Source organism: Poecilia reticulata, linkage group LG1, assembly GCF_000633615.1.
Source record: "Poecilia reticulata strain Guanapo linkage group LG1, Guppy_female_1.0+MT, whole genome shotgun sequence".
NCBI lineage: Eukaryota > Metazoa > Chordata > Actinopteri > Cyprinodontiformes > Poeciliidae > Poecilia > Poecilia reticulata.
In genome coordinates this window covers 12174289-12187154 of record NC_024331.1, presented here as the reverse complement: position 1 = coordinate 12187154, position 12866 = coordinate 12174289, and the positions used below count along the sequence as shown (strand labels likewise).

General features: G+C 40.9%; 1 protein-coding gene and 1 long non-coding RNA gene across 6 annotated transcripts in view; one reads left to right on the top strand and one right to left on the bottom strand.

The window, feature by feature from the left end:
- Window positions 1–2611: 2611 nt before the first annotated feature.
- mafgb (v-maf avian musculoaponeurotic fibrosarcoma oncogene homolog Gb) overlaps window positions 2612–12866 on the top strand; it is a 28418-nt gene continuing 18163 nt past the window's right edge. The window contains exon 1 of one of the 5 annotated variants that reach the window (XM_008410362.2): window positions 2612–2722. Coding sequence is in view for 1 of the 5 variants with exons in the window: in XM_008410355.2 (XP_008408577.1) it covers window positions 5483–5512 (30 nt within the window). In the remaining 4 variants the exon portion in view is untranslated. Of the gene's footprint in view, window positions 2723–2753; window positions 3270–3791; window positions 5513–12866 lie in introns of those variants that run through there. The other 4 variants (XM_017305601.1, XM_008410430.2, XM_008410393.2 and 1 more) reach the window with 4 other exon arrangements.
- LOC103465517 (uncharacterized) lies at window positions 7246–12857 on the bottom strand. Its single transcript, XR_533809.2, has 3 exons — window positions 12559–12857; window positions 11739–11775; window positions 7246–11629 (listed from the first exon to the last, which is right to left on the bottom strand). It is a non-coding gene; the product is annotated as an uncharacterized LOC103465517 (long non-coding RNA).

Genomic DNA, 12866 nt, shown 5'->3' with positions numbered 1-12866 from the left:
GAAGTGCAGCCAGAGCATAATGGAATGGACTAGATCTAAGTGTAGTTATTTGATAAACAGCCTAGTCAAAGCCCAGACCTAAATCTGACTGAGTATCAAGTAGGCAAGAGTAGTAAATATGCACTTTATAAGCGTAGGGGGACTAAATACTCTTATAAAGTGTATTTAGTCCCCCAGCGTATAATGTTTTTTTTACTTGTAAAACATTTTACATATATATTTTTTACCTCATCAGAGTCATGTAGTACTTTGTGATGATCTACCCCATTGAATCCCAGTGAAATGCAGTGGCATTTGTGGTTGTAATGTGACAAACTGTAAATAGGGGGGTATGTAAATGAGCGGAGCGAGTGAGGGGGGGCGCCAATCTATGTCTTCGCATCCACCTCAATAATGTGTAGTTGCGCCACTGCATAAAGGTATAGTTAAGAATATGCTGAAACTTTAGTGCCATATTTCTCAGGTTGTTACAATCATGTCTGGACGGAAACTATATCCAGACTGTTTAGAGATGATCTTTTAAAAGAGACACCCAGCTGATGCATCAGGCTATACCTCCACCTTCAGCAACCTGCCAGAGATTTACTCCTCAAAGCTCTAACTTGTGTCTAAGTTGTTCATCAGTAAATAAAAACAGGCTATTTCTGTGTCATTGTCAGGAAATAGGCTCCTAATAATGGCTGAGTGCTTCCTGGGCTTGTACACAGAGTCATTAATTCCTCTGAAATGGAAATGGATAGTGATGGTGCACTTCAGGCCTAATAGGCTGGTTTGGTTTTTGTTGGGATAAATGAGGACTGATGGCAATTGTTGTGTGATGTGTTTACAGAGCTAACGTCTGATTGTCTGCTGGATTATGTAAATATGAGACATAAAGTATATGTAAAATAGATCTAAGAAGTAAGAGCAAATGAATTTGCTTTCATCTGGAAATTCAACATGAAACTCATCAGCTTTCCTTTCTGTCAATTCACATCCTTCTTTAAGAGGAAGTGGAAGTGGAAAATTTGTGATATGAATTTCAGTGTAATTTGGTTGATTTATTTAAATTTTTTTGAAAATATGTACAGAAACATGCAAGCAGAGTTTAAGTAAAAAAAATAATTACAAGAGTTTATGTTTTGTTTTGTACAAATACTGCTGATAAAGAATCACTCACACCAAGAAGTAAAGTTTGTAAACTTGACCTGTTTGACTCATCCAGTGCTCTCTGGTGCCCCCTGTTGGTTTCGGGACCAAATGCAGCTGCTCGGTTTGCTTTTGCACTGGCCTGGCTCTGCGGGAACATCTACATGAGCAACTTCTATATTCCTCCAAACTTTTTTTAATCTTCTGAGTGGATGCATGTGCCGATCATTTAAATATTTTTGGTTATACTGCCATTATGCGGTTGTTTGTTTTTATTTTAAGTACATGGGCATCTTCATTAAATAAGACGAGATTTGTTTAAAAAATGTCGATAATTTAATTCAAAAAGTGAATATGCGTTGCATAGATTGATAGTAAACAGAGTAATATATTGCATTTGTTTATTTTTTGTTCATTTTGATTCTCACAGATGATGAAAAACCAAAATGTAGTTTTTCTTATAATTTCAACATAAAACCAACAAGTAAGGATTTTTGGTAAAACAGAAACAGCTCAGGCACAAATTACAAATGAAATTAGAAAATGTACTTATTAAATAGATGACTGGATCACAGAGCAACAGTTCAGTTCCTTTTCATGATGCTTCTATTATCTCTGGTTCAGGAGTGCATTAACGTAAGGAAAACAGCAGTCGTTGTTCATGTCCTGGATACATCTGTGGTGCATCTTGAATCAGTTATGGATCTGCTCAAACTCTTGATCTGGCAAAATCCTCTCAGTTTATCCCTGTTGATTGTGCGTCATTTTCCTCCCACAGTTTTTCTCTCCACACAACTTTCCATTAACATTTTTGTGGTAGAGCACTTTCTAGAAAAGTCAGCTTCTTCAGCAGTTTCCTTTAGTCTTAGTCTAGTCAGCAGTCTCTTCCATGACTACTCATAATATAACATTTACGTGCCCAAAATCATTTTTATTGTATTTTTTGTGTGTGCAATAGGCCTACACCAATATTTAAAGTAACTGAATTGCATGCGAGGAGTGAGACATAATCATAAAATCTGACATAAATAAGCGCGTGATTGTGTGTAATGACTATATAAAATGTATAACTTTCCATTTTTAAATTGAATTAATGAAAAAAGTAACGCAACCTTTTGATGGCGTTTTGATTTATGGAGCTGCGTCTCTAACTGTATTCCATTTTCCGCAGCTCCTGAGAAGAACAGCAGGGTTTGTTTTGGTTAGTTTTATCCATCCAGGCTGCGCTGTGCTGTCGGATCAAGCCTCTAAGTTTAGAAATGCGCACAGCTGTCTTGTCACACTTTCCACGCCGCCTGTTGTTATAACACGCTGTAGTAGTGTGTCTCTTTAAATGCGGGGTTGCGTAGATCCTTCATGAATGAAACCATGTGATCCAAACATCATTTGACGTCTGGCGCCTCCGACCACAGACTAAAACAAGCGAGGAGGCAGAGGATATATGTAGAGAGACCTGTGAGAAAGCGTGAGGCGGCGGAAAAAAAAAAAAAAAAAAAAAAAAGAAGCGCTTCTTCTTCAACTCCCGGCTGTCCTCCTGCCAGCGCTCACACCGTGTCCACACAACAAGGCTCCGAAGGCGCCGGCTCCAATTTTGGTGAGTCAGATTTAATTTGAAACAAAACTGAAATCGCTGAAAAGAAAAGTGCTGAATGTGGCGGTGTTTTGCTGAGTGTGCGCCGCCGCCTCAGCCGTCGCGGTGCCGCGCTGCCGCCGCCGCCGCCGTCGCCGCGCTGTCCCCTGATCTCCCCTGTCCCCCGCCGCTGTTTAAAGGGCAGCCAGCGCTGCTGGTAGTGCTGAATCATCATCGCTCGGTACAAGCACCACCGCGGACCCACTGGGTCGCTCGAACCGCCTCGCTCTACCGACCAGCCGCCGATTTCATAATAACACAGACAAAGGGGGCCAGGCTGCCGGGTGGGCTGTCAAAGCTTAAAAACTATGTGTCGGAATTAGAGGACCGTGAGGAGAAGGGGGGCTTGGGGGGGACGCTGCTCTGCTCTGCTCAGCCTGGGGATTCCCTTGTTTTGGGGCTGAAACTAAAGGAGCGAGGGGTCGTCAGCGGCAGCTCGGAGCGGTAACTACTCCTAACCTCATTAGCGGAGAGGCGGCAGCAGCGGCGGACACAAGCTGGACACATTCAGGTAGGACAGCTGCTCCGATGCTCGGTACCTGCGCCGCCTGAGGTGGGTTTATTTGACGTGCTGACTCGCTGCCTGTTCGCCCTTTGTTAAGTTCTGTGACTGAAACGTGCCTACAAATCGGACTCTACGTGCAGGCTGTCATCCCGGAGTGTCGGTAGCTGTCAGACGTCCCAGCAGCTAGCTTAGACGGAGCRGCTGTTTTGACATTTGCTTTGTGTCAGCCACCCCCCCGCCCCCCGACAGGCCTTCAGCTCATGCGTCTGTCAGCGGAGAGGATTTATTTTTCCTTTTTATTGTGTGTGTGAGTGAGCGTGAGTGTGAGTGGAGCGACGTGTGGAATCGGTGGGTTCGTCTCCTGGCATGCCGGTGTTGTAGCTACACCGGCTGGGCTGGTGGCAGAGATGCTGATTCATCACAACGTTGTTATTTCTCAACGTTTGCGCGAGCGGAGCGGAGGCATGAGGGAGCCATGGCAACACGGCGGCGGCGGCGGCAGGCGGGCGGGCGGACAAAGGTCTGGAGCGAAGGAAGAGGAGCTCAGCTCATATTGTGACGAGGGAACAAAAATACGCTCCGTTATGTCGCTGATATTCACTTTTTTCTTTCTCTGGTGATAATTAAAGCATTTATGTGTTGGAAGAAGCTGGTTTTTAAAACGGAATTTGAGCTGAATTCATTTGTTTTCCGTTCATTTGTTCCGCTGGTGCTTTATAGACAGAGGCTCATCAAATGGCATCGTACTGTAAACTATTTTAGTCACCATGTTTTGACCTTTCGGTCGCATTTATTTAGAGGGGTGGACCGTTTGTTCAGGCAACCTACTCATTTACCGGATATTTATAAATATTGACATTAGCTGTCATAAACGTATTAAAGGGATGTTTCTGAAATTTATTTAATTTCAAGCCCCCAACCTGACAAGGACTACACTGAAAATCAGCCTCTATTTATAGCCAAGTCTACCACATATATAAACAGAAGTGCTGCTGTTATTTATATCTACTGTCCCCTTTTAATTTATTTGAAGTAAAATAAAATGTTTTTACTTCCCTGTTAGAAAATAACAGGGAAGTTGATTCTCCATTCCTTCTAGCTTTCCATTAATATATCAGGATATGTTTTAGTGATAAACATCCTTTTTAAAATTTGTCTTATGTAATATTCATATGTGTTTCAGATACATTTTAAATTGTTTTTTTTGGGGGGGACGTTTAGCTTGTGATGAGGAATAAAAGATAGGCTCTGGTATTGAAGTGATGTTCGCTTTTTTTGGTGATTGTGGCATAATTTAATTTGGTGGTGGTGAATCGTAAATTAGAATATTGCCAATTCACCTTTCATACTTTTTCCTTCCTCTCAATTTTCCATTAACATAGTAGTTGTATATATTTCTGAGCTCAATTATTATTTATTTTGGTCTTATTAAACTGTATTGCATAAGCACTGAAATGATTAGAAACAAATTCTTGAAATATACCGCCCGAAATTAAATTCAACTACAACTTCAGTTTTGTAATTAAATCACCGAAAGATGAAATCAAATTTGCCGAAATGGGTGTTTTAGAAAAATATCAAATTTTAAGGCTTGAATTTACGTTCTGTTTTTTTGTCGAGTCCCAGGACATTTTAAGATTGTTGGTAAGTAGAAAGCGTTAGCCGTCGACAGCTCTAAAAACCCGATTACCRAACTGCCGAAATCTACAAAGATACAGAATATAAAGAGGTTAAATGATTCTCAGAAGATGCCTCTCCTCATAAGTGCAGCTGTTCATTTAGTATAAAGTCAGATTATCTAGTTTATTGGTGAAGAGCAGACAGAACCTCAATCATCTTAATTTACTTCAGTCTGAAAAACGTCATAAACGTTTGGCCAATTCATGAATCTTTGAACCGTCTTCATATTTGGTTAGAGCTGTTATTTACAAAGAAGCTGATGATTATTTTYATGGAAAATGGAGGTTAGCGGCTGTGCATCTCCAATGATCTTCCTGTTTGAAACATCTTTTCTCCTTTTAGACGAGTCCAGTTGCTTAATCAGAAAACTCTTTGCATGTTCTTTTATCAATGAAGACTATCGATGGCGTATCTACTTTTATTTCTCTTATAATACGGATCAACTCGGAGAGTGTTTTTTTGGTTGGTGATGTCCGCTTTGGTTTTGKCTTCACTCMGACTATAGTTGTTTGTTTCTGGACCARTTAATCTGGATTAGGATGAAAGACAAAGAGAGTTATCTCCTGCAGGTAAGAAACTAAGTGCTTATAACTTTTTAACAGGAACTCACTTAAAAGTTGAACTATCCCTTTAGACTGACTTAAAAAGCAGGTTTTTAACCTTCTTTTAGTTGATTGATGTTGTGTTTATGTTAAAAAAAAAGTAAGTACAATAATGTGTAGATTTGGTTACTTTCATAGAGAAAATCTTCATAAATATAATCTTACATCTGCCTCTGATAAACTTTAGTATAATTAGCTAGCCTRACTATTCTCTCTTTTTTAAGATGAAAAAAAAAATCTAATAGATTATAATTTATAAACATTATGCTTTTGCCTGTAAACATTTATTCAAATTGGGCGTCACAACATTTGAAAACCTCATATCCGTTTCTCTGAAAATATCGTCTGTACCTTAAGTAACTCCCCCGATAAAACAAACAAAAGCCCGAGAAAGGGATTGACTGTTGTGGCAGTTAATGAACCACGCAGACCTGAGCTAAAAAAGGAAAGCGGCTCAGTGAACTATAATGCCTTGCAACAGAATATCCTCTGATTGATCTCTTGTGGATAGGCCATTATCTGCTGCCTGGTAGCAACCTATGAGCGGTGCAACTCTTAAACACTAAAGAGTAATAGGGAAGCTCTGTGGGCACAAGAAAAACAGAAACTTCACCCCCTAATGACTCCATATCAGCAGCTTTAGTTAGAGTCAGCACTCTGCAGAGTGTATCAAAAGTATGTAGTAAGCAAGTTGGCAAGTACTGTAATAGAGGGTCATAATGATGAAACAGTTGTATCAGTATTGGAGGGAAAAGCAACCCCCCCTCCCCACCCCTTACCACCACCACTGTCTTCACACACTTTCCCCATTTCCTTTCTCTTGTTGAACGTACGCACACACAACCTAAGGGGCTTAGCTTTTTATACTTGGTATCAGTATTTAATCAGTGCTTGAAGTGCATTTCTCTGTCAAGTACTTTCCCATCCTTCCCTGGTGTTCGCGGTAATTGAACGCTGACCAATGCTTATGTGTGCAACTTTGCTGATGGTGGCGGAGCGGCAAGACGCGCGGAGCAAGGGGGATGAAGGAAGAGGGAGGAAGAATGAGAGATGGGATTTGCGGAGAGATTGAGAACAAGGACCTTTTTGTCTTCAAGGCATTCCCCTGAAAATGCTGAGGCGAAGCAAATGCGCTCTCGCTTGACAGATGGCGTTTTCACTTGTTACTTACCACAGCTAGTTTCTTTGCCCTGTTTKTGTGTGTGTGCGTGCGTGTGTGTATGTGAGAAAGAGAGAGYGAGTGCAAAGAKGAGACGGAGATATACAACACCTACAAGAACCTCAGATCTGCTTGTTGTTGGGCATTGTAGCGGCAAAGTTAAAAAACACAACGCGTCTTAGTTCCTTTTTTTTTGTTTTTTTGCAAAGGGAAGTGATTTTACTAGCAGTTGGTCTTTGAACATTTCGCACTTCTTTCATTTCCACCCCGTCACCCCGTCTGACCTGAGCTGCCTCTTTCCAGGACAAAGTCCAAAGCATTGAATTCGGTTTAACGTCGCTCTGTTTCGCCACATCAGAGCAGTTTGTGTGTCTGAGTAAAGAGCAGCTCAATCCCCTGYGTGTACGGGGATCAAGCTGATGAAACGCTCCGTAAAACCTCCTTTGAAGGGAAGACGGGGGCGAACAGCTAAGACAGGTGTTTGCTTTACAAGACAGAAAGAAWTTTGTTTAGATTTATGGCAGAAAATATTAACAGGTATGCTGTCAATATAGCCGTCTTCTTCTCTTTGTGTGTGTGTGCGTGTGTGTGTGTGTGCTTAAAGGCAAGAAACTTTGGTGTCCAGGAGCATCTGCTAGAGCTGTATCAGAAATAAAAGAGCTTAGCYATTATTTGTTTAACTTTAACCTTAGTTGTGTCATTAAGTTGCTAATAAAAGCATGGTGGCCTTTATTGCTACCCGCATTTATTGGTAGACAAGTAAAATGCCTTAAAACAAGCTTGTCATCTTTCATTGCATTAGAATAATCGCACACTGAAAAATTGTTGAAAAATACAACTTTTAATTCAGGTGGTTAAGAAATCCTTCTCGGTRCTTTATTTCAGGGTCCTCTTGTTGTTCTGTTCACTTCAGCTCCCCCAACASAACTTAGGTCTAAAGTCGAATTTAAAATCATCTGGTATTTAAAAAAAGTTTATGGTTTACGTTTCTCTGCTTTCTAATAAGGATCTTTGGAAGAGAAACACATCCACAGCATCACAGATCCACCACCGTACTTGAGAGTGGATACTCCAAACCCAAATCTTCATCTCGTCTGAGCAAAGCACAGGGTTACTGTTAAACTCCTGATCTCAAACATGGTAGATGGAGGTTGTTATGGAGACCTGGTGACTCAAACATGGCACCTTTTGCTGTAAACTCTCGCTCACAGTGAGTTTTGGACGGTTTAAGACTTCGCAAGCATTCTCCATCACTGTGAGTGGTGGCAGATAAATATCCTTGTCCAGGCTGCTGATGAGTGGCTAAGATAATTGTACATCTGTGAAATGTTGTGCTCTAATAAAACAATTAGACATACACTGAAACTCAGATGAATTTTTTTTTTAAACTTTCAGCTTAGGGAAATTACGTTGGCACTTTAAAAGATGCATTTATTTACAACGTTTTCCACAACTTTACCAGGAGCGCCTACAAATTATRACTGCTGTTGAAAGACCTGCTTTTTATAAGTTAATTAAAAGACTCAATAATACCTTTATTTGATTACTATAACATGAACTTAACCTGTGTTTTTACCATTACCTTTGTCTGTGTAATGCCATGAAGCTTGTTTTTGCATAGCTTAAATACCAGAAAAGTTTTAAAAACGAGCGGTACATCCCAGCTTGTTGTGTCTAAATGAGTGTTTTTTTCAGTCCGTTAGGTTTGTCGAAAACCTGAATACTGATGTTCGGTTTTAAGTTGTTGCGTGATGTGGTCTGTTTACCCCTGAGTTTTGAGAACGCATTAAAGAAAACTTCACACGCGCTGCCCTTGCACACCTAAAGCCCTGGATTGCGATAGATTGCGCAGGTGTTCACTATACTCTGTCCACCTTCTCTTTGTGTGTGTTTAAAGGCAAGAAACTTTTGGTGTTTTTGAACATAATTCATAAGTATCGTCTGCGTGTTTATGATCGTCTTTGCAACTGGGATTCGTCTCAGAAAACTCTTGTTATGCTTGCAAATTTCAGAAAGTGTTAGCGAGAAGTAAAACGAGAGATGGAAACGCGGGAATAAAAGACAGATTTGGTGGTGAGCGAGAGAGGCAGGGAGGAAAGGAAGCAGTGGGGCAGATCAATATTTGAATGTTTTTTTCCTCTCCACAGTAATGATGAAATATGGTGTAAGCAGATCTGGTGCATAATCATTGCTGTGCTCCACTGTCTTCCCCCCCCCACCCCACACACACACACTTCATCTGCTTCCGCATTAGTGGGCTGCGTTATTTCGACTGTTTATACCCAAACTCTACAAGTGCATTAACTTCTTTTTACATAACCAGACCGAAATCAAGACAAATATCTTTAGAAGACACACCAGAAGAATTAGCAGAAAGAAAACAAGTTCACAGCTTTAGTAAAAGTCGTGTTCAAAGTCTCATTTAGCTCTTSAGATCAACGTACGTCTCGAACAAAGTTCCCACATCTCCCCTTTCTTCACTTTCGAGAAGTTTCTGTCTGCGTGAGACCCTCTGTGCACAGCGACAGTCCTGYGGCGTCGAGGCCCTGTGAACAGCGCACAGCTTCGACGGCCCTAGTAACAGGAATACCCGCACTACCGGTTGTCTACTAGTTGCATCATCTCAATGCGCCAACTTGCCGCAGTTTTTAACTGCAGTGTGACGAGTCTCCGATTGTGGCATGAATTTGTGAACCTTAAAAAGAAAAGAAAAGAAACAACACCGCTCTCTGTGGATCAATGCCAAGGAGTTAAAAGAGAGGGAACAAAGTCTGCATGTCTGTAGCTCACGGTGTGGCGGCAGCTCTTCGCCGTCACCTGTGTGACWTTAAAATATTTCCAAGGAGCGGGAAGCTCTCCTGAGTTTTCTCTGTTCGTTCCCAAGTCTGCTTCATAACATTACATATACATTCAAACTATTTTTAAACAAAAGTACAGCTTCTTCAAGAATGAACTGACTACATATTATTATTACAACCAAATTTAAGGTCAGCAAATGCAGCATTGTATTGTTTGTTGGTTAGAACAACAATCTAAGGTGAGATTTACACATTTATTTATGTGATTCTGGCTTTCGTTGGAAAAACCCTTTGCAACAAACGATCGTCTTTGTGATATGCTTTACTTTAGCTCAAGCTGTTGCAACCTGAAGATTGGCAGAGGTTTAATGGAGATGTTTAAGAACTGAACGTTTTAAATATCTACAAAGTTAGATTTCTTTTCTTTTATCATGAATGAACATTGCAGCTTTTCTCTTTTTTTTGTATAAATTAAAAATCAAACTAGGTGTAGCTTGGACTGTTGGCAAAGGCAAGGGTTACCGTACTAAATTTTGGCTAAAAAATACACAAAGGAAACATTGACTATCAAACTTTGTAAAAGTACGGAAAAGAAAAGTCAGAGTACATTTTTTTTTTAGCTTGGAAAATAAACTGTTGAATTAGAAATGGAGTATTTCTAGTCTGCATTTTGTGTGAATTACTACAAATAAAGATAAAAGTCTGTCAAAGATTTCAAATTATATTGAATCTAASATGGTTGAGGAAAAAAAGCATTGAAACGGCTGTTTGTGARAGAAGCGCTGATCAGAATCTGAGGGCGATTTCTATGTTTAGGATGTAAAAACARCGTTCATAGTGTTAATTTTTTGAGCTTCCTGATGTGAACGCTCTTTGTTAATTTACATTGAAAGCAGACATGATGTTATACATTGTGTGTGAGAGAACCATTGCTTTAAAAGAGGATTTTCATATTGTAAACTGTTTTCAGGATCTTGTTTAAAATCTCCTTCCAGTCTTTTTGGGCTCTCTCACAGAAATAACCTTGTAAAAATAGTAAAAAAAATAACTATCTTGACAATGCTTTGCTTTGAATTTTTTGGGTTTGCAATCAACATCAAGTACAGTTTATCATTATTATGATAAATCAAAATTGTTGTAATTGTTGTAATAAGAAAGCTACGATAATTTCCCATCCCTACTTGTTTTCTGGAAGCTGCCAACATTTCCATATAATAAAAGACAGACATTAAAACCCGAAAGAGTAAAACGAAACAATGCTGCTTTACTTTCTTCAGCTATTCTGTTTTCTGCTGAAAGTCTTGCTCTCGCTCACTCTCTCGCAGCCCGAATGAATCGCAGACACATTTCAAGATTGAACATCTGCTAACTTTTTAAGTATCTTCTTACATCCTGGTGCCTCCTCTGATTTTGTGTTTAAACACCTCAACATCACAGAAAACGACAAACTTCTAAGTTTCTTTCCTGCAGTCACAAGAGAGGGATTGTCAACGCGGCAGTGCATTCGCCTATTAGACATGACGTAACATGCTACTCACTTTTGATTGTAATCCAGCTGGGGCAGAATGACATCAGCACTGTACAGTTCAGCTCACATGACCATCGCACCCTTTGCCCACATTTTCACAGGTCAGGTCGCGTGTTTTCCTGATATCGTCCAACCGTAGGTCAGTGTGAAAACCAACCAACCAGACAAACAGATCTCTCAGCTTTAACTTTACCACACTGTCAAATCTGAAGCTTTTTTTTTTATTTATTAATTTGAGAAATTTAAGTTGAACATAATCACTGAAAAACAAACACGAAAAACAGAAAGGAAAAATGTGGAACCTTGTTTTTGTTACTCGTTTGCAGATTGTGTTTTTTTTTTTTTTGTTCTGGACTGCTAGCGTAGCGTGACAAGATGAACTCCTTAGTGAAGAAAAAGAAGCKGCGTAGCTGCAGCAGTACGTGTGCGTGCTACTCATACCGTCCAGAATGATGGGCAGCTGATAGAAAACCTTAAAATGGGTACCAGGAATGTCCCCGAGCTGAAGGTCAGAGCTCCCTGTGGCACCAGACACGTCCCTGCGTGTTCGCCGAGACGCTTCTCCGTGCACTTTTCTCATCAACGTGCCTGATAAAGATCTGAGCATTTCCACAGAGAAAAACAGTGGTTATGCGCTGCTCCAACTTTCTTTCTCCCAAACTGCTATTGCTGACCAGTATAGGTATAAAGAGAGAGAAATAGACTCACCTTGTGGTTTGACTTAATGCTGTCTCCCCTCGCAGCTCTGTTTGTTTTCCAAGCACACACACACACACGCACACATGCACACACACACGCACACACACACAAAGAGGGAAGCAACTTAACCAGCAGTACAGTCTTTCTCTATTCAAAAAAAAAGGAAAAAGTGCTTATAAAAAAAAGAGAGCCAGAGCTCAATTGCCTGACAGTGCATTTTTTTTTTTTGCTTGTGTTGGGAAATTTGTCATCACACTCCGACTTACTACCTGAAATGGGAAAAACGTGTCGACGCCAGGAGTTTTTCTTGCCTTTAATAACACACTTGTTTGACAAAGCGCACACACACACGCGCACRCAGGCTTTTARCTTGCAGAAAAGTGTGAAGATTGTTGTTATTTTTCTCCTTCCCTGTGTTTTCTTCTTCTCCGTCTGTTATCATGCTTATTTCACGCTCTGCATACCTCCTTGTTAATGTCTTCCCTATTTTCTTTCTGCTCCCAGCTCAGATGGCTGTCCTCTTCTCGGCTTCCCGAGCTCTTTCTCCCTCTCTCCATGGTCCTGCATCTCCACCCTGAGCGCCTTCTCTATTCACAGGTTGCCATTATCTCTGATCTGGCTCCTAATTCTCAATTAGCCTCCACACAGTGCCCGTCGTTAATTATTTACCAACTCCCTCAACACCCTYGGCCCGCTTTAGATCAGCCAGCTTAAGCGCTGCTTTGTTTTGGTCTCTCTTTTTTTTTCTTTTTTTTTTTCTCCAGCAGAAGCAAGGTGGGACCGCAGCCAGCAGCTGTGTTTTTGTAGCTCTCTGAGGTTTTAAACTCACGCTTTCCACATTATGCTGCCTTTGTGTCTCTCCATCCCCGTTCCCTCTGTGTCCTGCTGCGTGTCTTCGCCGCCTCACTCGGATGCCATCCTTTGTGATTTCAGTTATTGCTCAGAGAGTTGCCTGAGGGAGACGGCGCAGTTAAAGCAGCTGTTATGGCAGGATAATTCAATAAACMCTGCATCTCAAACGACTTGTGACTCTCGCGATCTGTTCTTGATCATCCCCTGAACGCTGCGTTGTTTATGTGCGAGCACACCCACTCGTCTCCCTCCCCGGTGGCTTTTGGAGCATCTAATCTGGACGTT